Raw genomic sequence first — 15,224 nt, 5'->3', positions numbered from 1 at the left:
GCCACCAGGCCCAGCTAATCTTGAAGATAGACAGTATTGTAAGCACATAAAAATCTTTATCACCATATTGTACCTACTGATTTCTAAGCTTTGCTTTGCAGTGGTTCCCCTAACATGAGATAGCACATTTCAATAAATACATAAGAATCAAATTATTATTTAGCATTCAGAAGCATCATCAGTTTCTTTGACAAAAAATTCTCTTCAAATTGCCTTTGTTTTCTGCTAACATGCAATACTTTCATTATATCTAGCGTGGTTCAAATCATTAATTTGGGAGGAAAATGAATTTAGAATTGCTAGCCAACAGTCTGTCACTTACTCCATCAAGCAATATTATTTTAATAGTCCTGAAAAGTATTTATTGTTCCTTTTTACAGAGGAGAAAATTAAGGCTCCTCTGTAAATTAAGATTAAATGGCTAAAGTCAGGCAATTGATTAGTAAGAAAGCCAGGATTCAAGCTCAGCCTCCTAACTCCACATTCAAGGCATCTGCTGCTTCACTCTTGAATGTCCATTGTTGAGAGTGGCTCTGGGCCATCAGTTAGTCATGCCTGTCCCTAGTGTGATAAGATCTCATGCTCTCTATTAAGCCCTCGCATACTTGAGGTGCCAAGAAATGAATTCTTTCTCCTAGCACCGTGGAATATCCATCAAGTAGTATTTATAAAGTCTTTACTACTTGCCTAGTATTGTGTTAGTACTGATTTTAGTTCTTTCAATCCACACTTACGTAACCTTATTAGGTTCATTATCAGATGCACGTGGCAAGTCAGTGCACTGAGACGCTAGGTTGCAGCACAGAAAAAAGTTTAACTATATGGTGCTGAATGAGGAGATGGAAGGCAAACTTAGGAGTTTGGGGATAATTATTAAGGGTTTTGAAGTGGGCCAAAGTGTGGACGTTGTTGATTGGTGGAAGACTGCAGGAAGAAGTCACAGACAGGGAGATAAAAAAACTGCATTCTCAGCTAGTCATGGTCACTCCTGCCTGTGATCCCAGCACTTTGGGAGGCCAAGGCAGGTGGTCAGGAGCTCCAGACCAGCCTAGTCAACATGGTGAAACCCGTCACTACCAAAAATACAAAAATTAGCTGGGCGTGGAGGCGTCTGCCTATAATCCCGGCTACTCAGGAGGCTGAGGCAGGAGAATGGCTTGAACCTGGGAGGTGGGGATTGCAGTTAGCCAAGATCGCACCACTGCACTCCAGCCTGGGCAACAGAGTGAGACTCTGTCTCAAAAAATTAAAAGAGAATAAAAGAAACTGTATTCTCATGCTTATTTGGTTCCTCTGTAGGGGGATCTTCAAATTGGTAGGCATAAGTGGTTTCATTGGAATTTGGAATCTGAAAAACATCTTAAGCGATTCTTAAACAAAAGCCTTATGATTCTAATGTCGGAGATCCTATCTATCTTAAACAAAAGGCTTATGCTTCTAACCTCAGAAATCCTATCTGTAAGAACAACGGGGATGCAAATGGTCAGTATCTAGTGATTAATGCATAATTATTGTAACTATACATCTGTCCAGAACTCTGTTTTTTTTTTTCAGAGACAGGGCCTCATTCTTTCACCCAGGCTGGATGCAGTGGTGCACGCATAGCTCACTGTAGCCTTGACCGCCTAGGCTCAAGTGATCTCTTGCCTCAGTCTCCCAATTAGCTGGGACTACAGGCACACACCACTGTGCCCAGCTATTTTTTTTTTTTTTTTTTTTCAGTTTTTTTAGAGATGATTGTCTCTACAAAAATGCCCAGGCTCGTCTTGAACTCCTGGCTTCAAATACTTGGCCTCCAGTGTTAGTGTTACAGGCATGAGCCACCATGCCTAGCCCAGAATTATTCTTAACCTTGCGAGGACAGCTTCATTTATGTTCATTATAAGTGTACAGGAAGTTACTGAGTGAGACACTGTGCAAGTGCTGGAGAGGGCGCAATGGCTCACGCCTGTAATCCCAGCGCTTTGAGAGGCTGAGGCAGGCAAATCAGTTGAGGTCAGGAGTTTGAGACTAGCCTAGCCAACGTGGTGAAACCCTGTCTCTACTAAAAATATAAAAATTAGCAGAGAATGGTGGCATGCGCCTGTAATCCCAGCTACTCAGGAGGAATCGCTTAAACCAAGAATAGCTTGAACCAAGGAGGCAGAGGTTGCAGTGAGCCAAGATTGTGCCAATGCATTCCAGCCTGCGCGACAGAGTGAGACTCCATCTCAAAAAACAGACAAACATAAAAAAAAACAGGTAGTTTGCAGTCTATCTGACATATTTTTCCCTTGGCTGTCAACTTACTGCTTAATTATGCCTTTAGACTACTGCATGATTGAAAAAGCACTAAGATGTCTTTTTCTTTCTTTCCTTCCTTCCTTCTTTCTTTCCTTCTTTCTTTCTCTCTCTCTCTCTCTCTCTCTCCTCTCTCTCTCCTTCCTTCTCTCTCCTTCTCGTCTCTTTCTCTCTTTCTTTCTTTCCTTTTTTTTTGAGACAGCGTCTCACTCTGCTGCCCAGGCTGGAGTGCAGTGGCGCAATCTCACCTCCCAGGTTCAAGCGATTCTTCTGCCTCAGCCTCCCAAGTAGCTGGGACTGTGGGCTTCCGCCACCACGCCCCACTAATTTTTGTATTTTTAGTAGAAATGTGGTTTCACCATGTTGGCCAGGCTGGTCTCAAATTCCTGACCTTAAGTTTTCCACCTGCCTCTGCCTCCCAAAGTGCTAGGATTACAGGCATGAGCCACCATCATCAGTATAACCCCATCTCTACATAAAATACAAAAATTAGCTGGATGTGGTGGTGGGCACCTATAGTCCTCACTACTCGGAAGGCTAAATGGAAGGATGGCTTAAGTGCAGGAAATGGAGGTAGCAGTGAGCCAAGATTGTACCATTGCGCTCCAACTTCAGCAACAGAGCCAGACCCTGTCTCAAAAAAGAAAAAAAAATGCCTTGAGATTCATTAATAATTAATTATACTTAACCCTTGAACTTTTGTGATGTTTCCTTTCCCCTTTCTTAAAGCCAAGTCCCCAGATGACAAAGTAATTAGATCAAAGTTCAGAATGGCAAAGAGAGATAAGATAATGGCAAAGAACCTCATCCTACTTTGAAAGGGCTATTTTGGTCTTTCAACTAAACTGACTTTTTTTCTATTGAAAGTGATTTGGCTGAAGTGTCTGGCTCAGCTAATGGCAGAAAATCAACAAAATATGAAGCACTTCATAAAACTGTGGCCTAACCCAATTTATGTAGTTGTTATATAATCAATGGCAAAACCTAAGGGAATCTAAAACCATTTATACTTTACTTTGGGAATGCAATAACCTTTATTTTGTTTTCTCTGCAGAGGTAAAATCTTGTTTTGATGCTTAGTTCAATTAGTTTTCATTTCTTATGCACGGACTAACTAAAAGTGGTAAGACAGCATGGTCGCAGGCATGCTTATGAAATTGCCTTTGCAAAAATTACAACTGAGAAAATTATGACAGTGAAAGAGATTTGACCTAAATGACTCCATCTTGCTTCTAACCTCCAAGATGTCCTTGTTCATTCCTGGGCATAGGATGCACTAACTTTGGGAGTTTATAGCTTTACTTTGAAATAAAGACGTTAATCCTTCCCCAAAACAACTCCGCTTCCTGGGGACTAGAATGCCTTTGCAGGACTAGTAAGTAAGCCTCAAGGTTAGAAATTATGGTTTATGATTCATGCAGCTGGAGGTACAAGAGTCTGAACCTCTTCAAATTGCTCCTGGGGATAACATCACTATTGTAAAACCTAAGATCAGGTGTGGCGAAGTGGCTCAAACCTGTAATTCCAGCACTTTGGGAGGCCTAAGTGGACAGATCACTTTAGGTCGGGAGTTCAAGACCAGCATGGCCAACCTGGTAAAACCCCATCTCTACTAAAAATACAAAAATTAGTCAGGTGTGGAAGACTGAGGCGTGAGAATCACTTGAACCCATGAGGCGGAGGTTGCAGTGAGCCAAGATAGCACCAGTGCACTCCAACCTGGGTAACAAAGCAAGACTCCATCTCAACAATAACAACAACAACAACACACTAAGACTTGTGCTTGAGATATTTTGCAGACCCTGCACTTGACGGATTAGCTGGCATCACCCAGATCAATAAACTGGCTCATCTGGTCTTGTGGCCCCCACCCAGGAACTGCCTTAGTGCAAGAGGACAGCTTTGACTCCCTATGATTTCATCTCCAACCTGACCAATCAGCACTCCACACTTTCAGATCCCCTACGCATCAAATTATCCTTAAAAAACCCAATCCCTGCTGGGCACAGTGGCTCACGCCTATAATCCCAGCACTTTGGGAGGCCAAGGTGGGCAGATCATGAGGTCAGGAGTTCAAGATCAGCCTGACCAACGTGGTGAAACCCCTTCTTTACTAAAAATACAAAAATTAGCCGGGTGTGGTGGCACACGCCTGTAATCCCAGCTACTCAGGAGACTGAGGCAGGAGAATCGCTTTTTGTGGTGAGCCAAGATTGCACCACTGCACTCCAGCCTGGGTGACAGAGCGAGACTTCATCTCAGAAAACAAACAAACAAAAAACCAAACCTGGTCGCTGAGTTTCAGGGTAACTGATGTAATAATAAAACTATGGTTTCCCATGTAGCGGGCTCTGCATCCATTAAACTCTTTCTCTATTGCAATTCCCATGCCTTGATAAATCAGCTCTGTCTAGGCAGCATGCAAGAAGAACCCACTGGGGGGTTACACTTATATGGCAAAGAAAGTCTCCATCGACTTCAGAAATTTGCATCAGAAGCCCACCGAGAGATAAGCCTCATTTCAGAAAAACCACAGCAGAATAAATAAGAGTTAATTTATACCCAGACTTTTTTTTCAAGCAAAGGTAACACCAGAAAAGGCTTTAAGGTTTGTTTCACTGAAAACAAGCCATGAAAAAGCCATGTTTCTGAGACTTCCTGGAGAGTATAAGGTTGAGTGGGGTGTGAATGAGGAGTGGGGAACAGGGGAGACCTGGGTTGTGACTTATTTATTCATGCATATAACAATGATTTCTGAGTACTTACATGTGAGTCACTGAGCTGGGGTCTGAAATACAAGCAGAAAAAGAGAAAAAGGGTCTTTGCCTTTGAGATACTTACAGTTTGGTGGGAAGAGCAGAAAGGACAAAGGTGTTTAGGGTCATCTGGGTAAACAGGAAAGTGGGCATTCCTGCAAGGGACAACTAACTCATTTTAGACAGGTCAGAGAAGGTTCCTGGAGGAAGAATTTGCTAAAGCAGAGATACAAAGAGCATAAAGATCAAAGAAGAGGAGAGTAGAGTGTTTGTAAGGGAAGAAATAGCATGGGGAGAAAAGCTCGGAATTAAAAGAAGGCAAGCATGCAGTATTTAAGGAAAAGAAAGCCTGGGCGTGTTGGCTCACGCCTGTAATCCCAACACTTTGGGAGGCTGAGGCAGGCAGATCACCTCAGGTCAGGAGCTCAAGACCAGCCTGACCAACGTGGTGAAACCCCACCTCTACTAAAAATAGAAAAATTAGCTGGACGTGGTGTTGGGCACCTGTAATCCCAGCTATTCAGGAGGCTGAGGCAGGAGAATCACTGGAACCCAGGAGGCGGAGGTTGCAGTGAGCCGAGATCACACCACTACACTCCAGCCTGGGCCACAGAGTAAGACTCCATCTCAAGACAAAAAAAAAAAAAAAAAAAAAAAGGAAAAGAAAGTAGTGTATAGGTAAAATATTTGTCTTTTTTTAAAAAATTAATTAATTAATTATTTTTAAATTAAGATGGGGTTTCACATTTACTCGGATTGACTGGAATCTTCTGTTTTCTGGAAATTGACTTTGATTCCAAGTTCAGTTTGATTACGTGGCACTTAGCACAAGTAACTCAGTTCTGATTTGGTCTGGCCTGCTGGGGCCTAGTGCAGGAGGTCAGACCAAAACAATGGCCTCCCATAAACTTTAACAAGACTGAGGGCTATTTTCCCATTTAACCATTTTCTTTTTTTTTTTTTTTTCCCATTTCACCATTTCTTGAAAGAGTAATGTATACTCATAGCCTCCTATAGATGCCTACATTGTAATAATAACCCATAAATTAGGAGTCCTGGACTTAAGATAAATACTTTACTGGTTGGGCGTGGTGGCTCACGCCTGTAATCCAAGCACTTTGGAGGCCAAGGTGGGTGGATCACCTGAGGTCGGGAGTTCAAGACCAGCCTGACCAACATGGTGAAACCCCATCTTAAAAAAAAAAAAAAAAAAAAAAAAGAAAGAAATTGCCCAAAATAGCCACAGCTGGCAAGCTTCATTGACAGGCCAAGGCCCGCAGTCAACATGGCCGCGACTGGCTTGCATTGCCCTTCTCTGCCAGCAGTAAGGATGGCTCCGGTGACTTCCTTTGAACCTCGTACTTCCCATAACAAAGATGGCTCCTTTGCTTCCGCGTTCCGGTTGTGGACGGTGAGCGTCTCGGGACTTGGCGTCTTTTCTCGTCAGTTTTCTCTGTCGTTTCTGGAGTGCTTTGGAGCGAGGTAAGGGATGGGTGGGGCGGGAGGGTCACAGCAATGCATCTGATTGTTCTCTCTCAATTAGGAAGTTATGGAGGCTTTCCTTGGCATGTCAGGATTTCCCGCCAGCTCCCGGCCCCTTCCGCCCCAACATGCGGTCTCTGCAGCCTTGTGGTTAGTGGGTTTGGATAAGCTTCAGTTCTTTTTTTTTTTTTTTTTTTTCAACTATTATTATTATTTATTTTTTCAGTGACCTGCCACTTCAGGAGGTTCTGCCAAAAAGAAAAGCAAAACAAACCAAAAAACAGCTTTCTTGATAAATGTCTATTCATATACCATGTAAAATTTGCCCCTTTAAAGCTAAAAAATTAAAGTCAAGCATAGTGGCATTCGCCTGTAGTCCCCGTCGCCTCAAGGCCCTGCCAGGGTACAGTGAGCTGACATGCACCACTGCACTCCAGCCTGGGAGACAGAGCAGGACAACGGACCTAAACATAAATAAAATAAGGTGTAACATTAAGGTTTTTTGTTGTTGTTGTTGACAGAACTGTGCATCTATTACTGTGATCTAATTTTAGAATATTTTCATCACTCCAAAGAAAAATCCTGCATTCAGTAGCAGTCACTCTACATTCACCATGTCCATTCTGCCCTAAGTCCTAGACAATTGCTAGTATACTTTCTGTCTGTATAGCCTTGCCAATTCGCACATTTGATATAAATGAAATCATACAGTGTGACTGGTTTCTTTCATTAAGTATAATGTCAACGTTTTGGTGACTAGCTTCTTTCGTGCCCTTTTTTTTTTTTTTTTTTTTTTGAAACGGAGTCTCATGAATCTCACTCTGTTTCCCAGGCTGGAGTGCAGTGGCGTGATCTCGGCTCACTGCAATTTCTGCCACCCGGGTTCAAGCTAGTCTCCTGCCTCAGCTTTCCGAGGAGCTGGGATTACAGGCATCTGCCACCACGTCTGGCTAATTTTTGTATTTTCAGTAGAGATGGGGTTTTACCATCTGGGCCAGGCTGGTCTTGAAGTCCTCAGCTGGTGATCAACCTGCCTCGGCCTCCCAAAGTGCTGGGATTACAGGCATGAGCCGGCACTCCTAGCTCACTATCTTCTTATGCTATGTATAATATTTTCACAGCTTGCCTTTGTAGCATGTGTCCGACTGTTAGCAGAGAAACCAAACTCTGTAAACTATTTTAAAGAGGTTTATTCTGAGCCAGTGTGAGTGACCATGGCCCAGAGAGAAAACACAAAACCAAAAAGCCTTGAGTAAGTGATCCTGAGGCAGTTGGGTTATAGTTTGTTTTTTTTACATTTTAGGGAGACGGAAGTTACAGGCAAAGACATAAATCAGTACATGGAAGGCATACATTGGTTAGACCCAAAAAGGCGGATATCTCAAAGGGTGGTTTAGGGATTCTTTAGCTGACAATTGCTTGAGAGTTAAGCTTTTTCTAAAGACTTGAAGTCAGTAGAAAAGAATGCTTGAACTAAGATAAGGGAGTTGTGGGGTTCAAGGTCCTGGTTTCATAGATGAAACTTTGTGAGTGGCAGCCTCAGAGAATAAATGGGCTTGGCACTGTGGCTCACGCCTGTAATCCCAACACTCTGTGAGGCCAAGGCAGGTGGATCACTGAGGTCAGGAGTTTGAGATCAGCCTGACCAAAATGTTGAAACACTATGTCTACTAAAAATACAAAAATTAGCCGGGCGTTGTGGCATGCGCCTGTAACCCCAGCTACTTGGGAGGCTGAGGCACAAGAATTGATTGAACCCAGGATACGGAGGTCATAGTGAGCCAAGATCATGCACTGCACTCCGGCCTGGGTGACAGAGTGAGACTTCATCTCAAAAAAAAAAAGAGAGAGAGAGAATAGATGGTACTTTGTCACCACATGTCTCTTTTTGGAAATTTAAAATTTAAGTATCAGAATCAATCTTTCCTAAATCTGGGAAAGGCCTAGAAAAGGAAATTCTGGCTGCATTAAAGGAAATTCTCTGCAGATGCAAATTTCTGTTACAAAAGACAGTTTTGTAGGGCCATTTCAAAATATGTCAAAGAAATATATTTTGGGATTTTTTTTTTTTTTTTTTTGAGACAGAGTCTTGCTCTGTCACCCAAACTGGAGTATAGCACCATCTCAGCTCACTGCAACCTCCACCTCCTGGGTTCAAGCAGTTCTCCTGCCTCAGCCTCCAGAGCTGCTGGAATTACAGGCATGCACCACCACACCTAATTTTTGTATTTTGTTTGTTTGTTTGTTTTTTGAGTTGGAGCCTTGCTCTGTCATCTAGGCTGTGGTGCAGTGGTGCGATCTCAGCTCACTGCAACCTCTGTCTCCCAGGTTCAAGCGATTCTCCTGCCTCAGCCTCCTGAGTAGCTGAGATTATAGGCATGCACTGCCACACCCGGCTAACTTTTTGTATTTTCAGTAGAGACGGAGTTTCACAATATTGGCCAGGCTGGTCTCAAACTCCTGACCTCAAATGATCTGCCTGCCTTGGCCTCCCAAAGTTCTGGGATTACAGGTGTGAGCCACCGTGCCTGGCTGACATAAAATATTTTTATTTCCTTCAGGGTTTGCCTTCCATCGTGTGATGCTATACCAGTGTCAGGTTGGAAGGTAAGCCACATTATACCGGGTTAATAAAAAAAAACTCATTTAACAAGATTTTACAATCTATAGGGTGTGACATAACCTATGTCTTGCATGGCCTAGGTCTTGTTTATAATTTGGTATATTTTTTAACAATATGTATAAATATAAAACGTAGAGACAGGGTCTTGTTATGTGGCCCAGGCTGGTGTCAAACTCCTGGTCTCAAATGATCCTCCCACCTCGGCCTCCCAAAGCGCTACAGGAGCTAAAAAGAAATTATTTAGACAGTTAGCCAGGGTTAGGGAGTCCTTGGTAAGGTTTTTCTTTTAATAAAAAGTAGTCCCCAAATCATTTCTAACAAAAAGCAGCCTGAACAATCAAGCTGCGAGCATAGATAAGCAAGTTGGAAGCTTGCATAGGTAAATGCCAGCAGCTGTGCCAATAGAAAAGGGATACCTGGAAGCCAGGTATATTCAGCATGGAGGTTTCCTCTTCCCTTTACTTTGCTGCCACGTGTGCAAGCAACATGGCACTGGCCAGGGTAAAACCCATTTACATAATAAGAGATGAGGGTGGGATGGCCAGCCTCTTCTAGTGCTTTGTAAAAGGCACATCTGGTCCAACCAATCCTCTTGGCCCTAAGTAAATCAGACACCAGCTCCTTAAGCTCATCCATAAAACCAACCTCAACTCACCCCAAATTGGAGAGATCTGTTCAGAACCCCCTTCCCTCTGCAGGGGAGAGCTTTTCACTTTTGCCTATTAAACTTTCCTCTCTTAAACACACTTCTTGTGTGTTCGTGTCTTTGATTTGCTTGGCATGAGACAATGAACCTTGGGTATTACTCCACACAAACAACGCTGCTTCAGAAGTCCTGGGATTACAGGCATGGGCCACAACACCTAGCCATAGTTTGGTATTTTATTGCCCCAAAGAGTCTATTTTGCCAGTCATGTGATCTCTTTTTTTCTTTTCTTTACTTGAGACAGAGTCTCACTCTGTCACCCAGGCTGGAATGCAGTGATGTGATCTCAGCTCACCGCAGCCTCAACCTCCTGGGCTCAAGCGATCCTCTTATCTCAGCCTCCTGAGTAGCTGGGACTACAGGCATGCACCACCATGCCTGGCTAGTTTTTGTATTTTTTGTAGAGTCGAGTTTTCACACTGTTGTGCAGGCTGGTCTTGAACTCCTGGGCTTAAGTTATCTTCCTGCCTCAGCCTTCCAAAGTGTTGGGGCTACAGGCAGTAGCCACCTCACCTGGCCGTGATCTCTATGATAACATTAATGCTGGTCAGTTAGTGTGCCTAAACTCCAAAAAGAGGTGGGTATAATGAGGTATGTCTGACCTCCTTTCCCATTGCTGATGAAAGAGCCAAATTCTGTAAAATATTTAAAGAGGTTTATTCAGAACCAAATATGAGTGACCACGGCCCATAACATAGCATCAGGAGGTCCTGAGAACTTGTGCCAAAGGTAGTTAGGTTACAGCTTGGTTTTATATATTTAGGCCTCAAAATGTATAACTGTTTAGGGAGGGGGTTTCAGGCTATAGGTGAATTCAAACTGATTGGCAATCGGTTGTTTTGCCTGAAGAGTTGAAATCAGCATAAATAAATGCTTGAGTTAAGATAAGGGGGGCTATGGAAGCCAAGGTTCTTGTTGTATAGATGAAGCCTCTTAGTAACAGGCTTCAGAGAGAATAGATGCTAAATATCTCTTATGAGGCTTTAAAAGGTGTCAGACTCTGGATGAGAGCTAAGACAGGGGTCCTCAACTCCTGGGCTGCAGACTGGTACCAGTCTGTGCCCGTTAGGAACCAGGCCACACAGTAGGAGGTGAGCAGCAGGTGAGCTAGCATTACACTCTGAGCTCTGCCTCCTGTTAGATCAGTGGTGGTATTAGATTCTCATAGGTATGTGAGCCCTATTGTGAACTGCACATGTGAGGGATCTAGGTTATATGCTCCTTATGAGAATTTAACTAATGCCTGATGATCGGAGGTAGAACAGTTTCATCCTAAAACCATATCCCCCTTACCCGCCCAGTCCATGGAAAAGTTGTCTTCCATGAAACTGGTCCCTGGTGTCAAAAAGTTTGGGGTCTGTTGTTGTAAGAGAAGAACATTTTTGATAGCATGCAAATGTTCCCTCAAAAGATGGCTTTGTAGAGCCATTTCAAACTATGACAAAGAAAATATATTTTGGGGTAAAATATTTTGATTTCCTTCAGGGCTTGTTATCTGTCATGTGATGCTATACCAGAGTCAGGTTGGGGTTTGGTATCTTATTGCTATGAAGAATCTTTTTTTTCAGTCTTACGATCTCTATTTTAATGTTAAGGCTGGTCAGTTGTGCCTATACTCCAAAGACAGAAAAGTATAAGGAGGCATCTCTGACTGTCCTTTCCATCATGGCCTGAACTAGTTTTTCAGGTTTTCCTTGTGGCTCATATCTATAATCCCAGCACTTTGGTAGGCCAAGGTGGGAGGATTGTTTTGGCCCAGGAGTTTGAGATCAGCCTGGACAATATAGTGAGACCTCTATCTTTAAAAAAATATATTAAAACAATTTAAAAAATTATATTGATATTTAGATCAATTTGGGGGATGTTGCCATCTTAAAATAGTAAGTTTTCTGATCCATGAACATGGGATATCTTTCCATTTCTTTAGATTTTTAATTTCTTCCAACATTTAAAAATAGTTTTCAGTGTACATCTTACACTACTTTAAGGTATTTCTAAAATTTTATTCTTTTTTATGCTATCGTAAATGGAATTGTGTTCTAAATTTTATGTTGAGATTATTTATTGCTAGCATACATAAATATGAATGAATTTTCTATATCGATCTTGTATTATGTGACCTTGTTTAACTTGTTTATTCGTTCTAGGAGATTTTTTTAGCAGATTCCTTAGGACTTTCTTCTTTCTTTCTTTCTTTCCTGCTTTCTCTTTCTTTTCTTTTCTTTCTCTTTTTGACAGTGTCTCTCTCTTATAGCCCAGGCTGGAGTACAATGACAATCCTGGCTCACTGCAACCTCCGTCTCCTGGGTTCAAGTGAATCTCCTGCCTCAGACTCACGAGTAGCTGGGATTACAGCCACCCACCACCATGCCAGCTAATTTTTGTATTTTTAGTACAGATGGGATTTCACCATGTTGGCCAGGCTGTTCTGGAACTCCTGACCTCAAGCGATCCACCCAACTTAGCCTCCCAAAGTGCTGGGATTCTGGGCATGAGCCACCACATCCCACCTAGGATTTTCTTTTCCTTTTTTTTTTTTTTTTGAGACAGAGTTTCACTCCTGTTGCCCAGGCTGGAGTGCAATGGTGCAATCTCTGCCCACTGCAACCTCTGCCTCTTGGATTCAAGCAATTCTCCTGCCTCAGCCTCCCAAGTAGCTGGGATTACAGTCATGCACCACCATGTCTGGCTAATTTTGTTTTTTTAGTAGAGATGGGGTTTCTCCATGTTGGTCAGGCTAGTCTCGAACTCCTGACCTCAGGTGATCCACCCGCCTTGACCTCCCAAAGTGCGAAGATTACAGGTGTGAGCCACCGCACCCAGCCAGCCTAGGATTTTCTATATATAAGATCATATCTACTAATAGAGATAGTTTGCTGCTTCCTCTCCAATCTGAATGTCTTTCTTTCTTTTTTTTTTTTTTTTTTTTTTTTTTAATTTTCCTTCCTAATTGCCCTGGCTAAAGCTTCTAGTACAATATTGAACAGAAGTGATGAGAGTAGACATCCTTATCTTGTGCCTAATCTTTGAGGGAAAAGCATTCAGTCTTTACCATGAAGTATAGTGTTAATTATGGATTTTTCTTTTTTCTTTCTTTTTTTTGAGATGGAGTCTTGCTCTGTCACCCAAGCGGGAGTGCAGTGGTACAATCTCAGCTCATTGCAACCTCCACCTCCTGGATATATCACCAAGCCCAGCTAATTTTTGTATTTTTAGTAGAGATGGGGCTTCACCATGTTAGCCAGGCTGGTCTTGAATTCCTGGCCTCAAGCAGTCTGCCCACCTTTGCCTCCCAAGTGCTGGGCATGAACCATTATGCCAGCCTTTTTCTCTCTTTATTGTTTAATTTTTTTTAAATTTAGCAACCTACTCAATAAAATATGGGTTGTTCAAAAATGCCCTTTATCAGATTGAGGAAGTTGCTTTCTATTCTAACTTTATGGAGTGTTTTGATCATGAAAGGGTGTTTCACCCTGTGTGTGTGTGTGTGTGTGTGTGTGTGTGTGTGTGTGTGTGTATGTGTATGTGTATCTGTTTTGGGTTTTGTCCTTTATTCTATATAGCATATTACATCAATTATTTTCTTTTCTTTCCTTTTTTTTGTTTGTTTGTTTGTTGTTTTTTGAGACAGAGTCTCGCTCTGTCACCCAGGCTGGAGTGCAGTGGTGTGATCTCGGCTCACTGCGACCTCCGCCTCATGGGTTCAAGCGACTCTCTTGCCTCAGCCTCCTGAGTAGCTAGGATTACAGGTATGCACCAGCATACCCGGCTAATTTTTGTATTTTTAGTAGTGATGGGGTTTCACCATGTTGGTCCAGCTGGTTTCAAAGCAGGGTATATTGGAGAACCTGAAGGAAATCCATTATTTCAGATGCAAGGACAGTGAGGGGGCCCGAGGTACAAGCTAAGGCTGGGGGATGTGGGCTAGAGAGGCTTCTTGGTGGTAATTAATGTCTCAGAGAAGGAAAGGAAAGGGATAAGCTTTGGACCAATCCCATCTCTACTCTAAATATAAAAAATTATCTTGGCCGGGCGCTGTGGCTCACGCTTGTAATCCCAGCACTTTGGGAGGCCGAGGCGGGTGGATCATGAGGTCAAGAGATCGAGACCATCCTGGTCAACATGGTGAAACCCTGTCTCTACTAAAAATACAAAAATTAGCCGGGCATGGTGGTGCACGCCTGTAGTCCCAGCTACTCGGGAGGCTGAGGCAGGAGAATTGCTTGAACCCGGGAGGCGGAGGTTGCGGTGAGCCGAGATCGCGCCATTGCACTCCAGCCTGGGTAAAAAGAGCGAAACTCTGTCTCAAAAAAAAAAAAAAAAAACTTATCTGGACGTGGTGGTGCATCCTAGCTACTCAGGAGACTGGGCAAGAGAATCACTTGAATCTATATATAGACAAGGAAACAGGTTAAGTGACTTGTCCAATGTGATACAGCTAAAAAGTGACAGCAGGGGTTCAAACCCATTCTCCTTAACTTCACAAATGAGTATGGTTCTCCAATTCATGCTTCATTCAGCGAACAGAGTGAGTGTTTAAAAATGCAGATTGTAAAGGCCAGGCAAGGTGGCTCATGCCTGTAATTCTAGCACTTTGGGAAGCCAGAGTGGGAAGATGGCTGGCTTGAGCCCAGGAATTCAAGATCAGCTTGGGCAATATAGTGAGACCTTGTCTCTTACAAAAAAAAAAAAAAAAAAAAATTAGCCAAGTGTGATGTCTCATGCCTGCAGTGCCAACTACTCAGGAAGCTGAGGTGGGAGAATTGCTTGAGCCCAGGAGGTTGAGGCTGCAGTCAGCTATGATCACGCCACTGCACTCCAGCCTGGGCAACAGAGCTTTTATTAAGATATAAATGGAAATATGTGTTTTAAAAATATGATGGATTGATGAATGGGTAGAAATTTGGATAGATGGATAGTTGTATGATGAAGCAAATCATAGTAAAATGTGAACTGGGGAGTCTACGGGGTAGCTCTATGGATGTTTGAAACTTTTCATGTAAAATATTTGGAGAGAAGTGGCTGAATAGAAGAAAAATAAATGAAATTAAATCATAAGAATCTGTAGAGTAATAGAAGAATGGCTGTCTCCTCCTGGTAAACAGGTTTTTATGCACTGTACTTAGAGACTTCTCGTACCTGCAACCCAGGGCATCCTAGACTGTCCAGTAATGAAAAAGAATGTGAGGCCGGGCGCGGTGGCTCAAGCCTGTAATCCCAGCACTTTGGGAGGCCGAGGCGGGTGGATCACGAGGTCAAGAGATCGAGACCATCCTGGTCAACATGGTGATACCCCGTCTCTACTAAAAATACAAAAAATTAGCTGGGCATGGTGGCGCGTGCCTGTAATCCCAGCTACTCAGGAGGCTGAGGCAGG

General features: G+C 42.9%; 1 protein-coding gene across 5 annotated transcripts in view; it reads left to right on the top strand.

Moving 5' to 3' along the window:
- Nucleotides 1-6,267: 6,267 nt before the first annotated feature.
- The window catches only part of SHLD1 (shieldin complex subunit 1), an 82,769-nt gene continuing 73,812 nt past the window's right edge, over nt 6,268-15,224 (top strand). Inside the window, exons 1-2 of one of the 5 annotated variants that reach the window (XM_032295474.1) lie at nt 6,417-6,518; nt 9,080-9,125. In XM_032295474.1, coding sequence (XP_032151365.1) covers nt 9,100-9,125 — 26 coding nt within the window. In that variant the 5' untranslated portion in view covers nt 6,417-6,518; nt 9,080-9,099. Of the gene's footprint in view, nt 6,519-9,079; nt 9,126-15,224 lie in introns of all 5 variants that reach the window. The other 4 variants (XM_032295475.1, XM_032295472.1, XM_032295471.1 and 1 more) reach the window with 4 other exon arrangements.

This window comes from Sapajus apella, unplaced genomic scaffold, assembly GCF_009761245.1.
Source record: "Sapajus apella isolate SASKATOON/1434 unplaced genomic scaffold, GSC_monkey_1.0 scaffold33, whole genome shotgun sequence".
Classification (NCBI taxonomy): Eukaryota; Metazoa; Chordata; class Mammalia; order Primates; family Cebidae; genus Sapajus; species Sapajus apella.
Note: the sequence above shows the minus strand (reverse complement) of the source record. Positions and strands in the feature narration are given on the sequence as shown.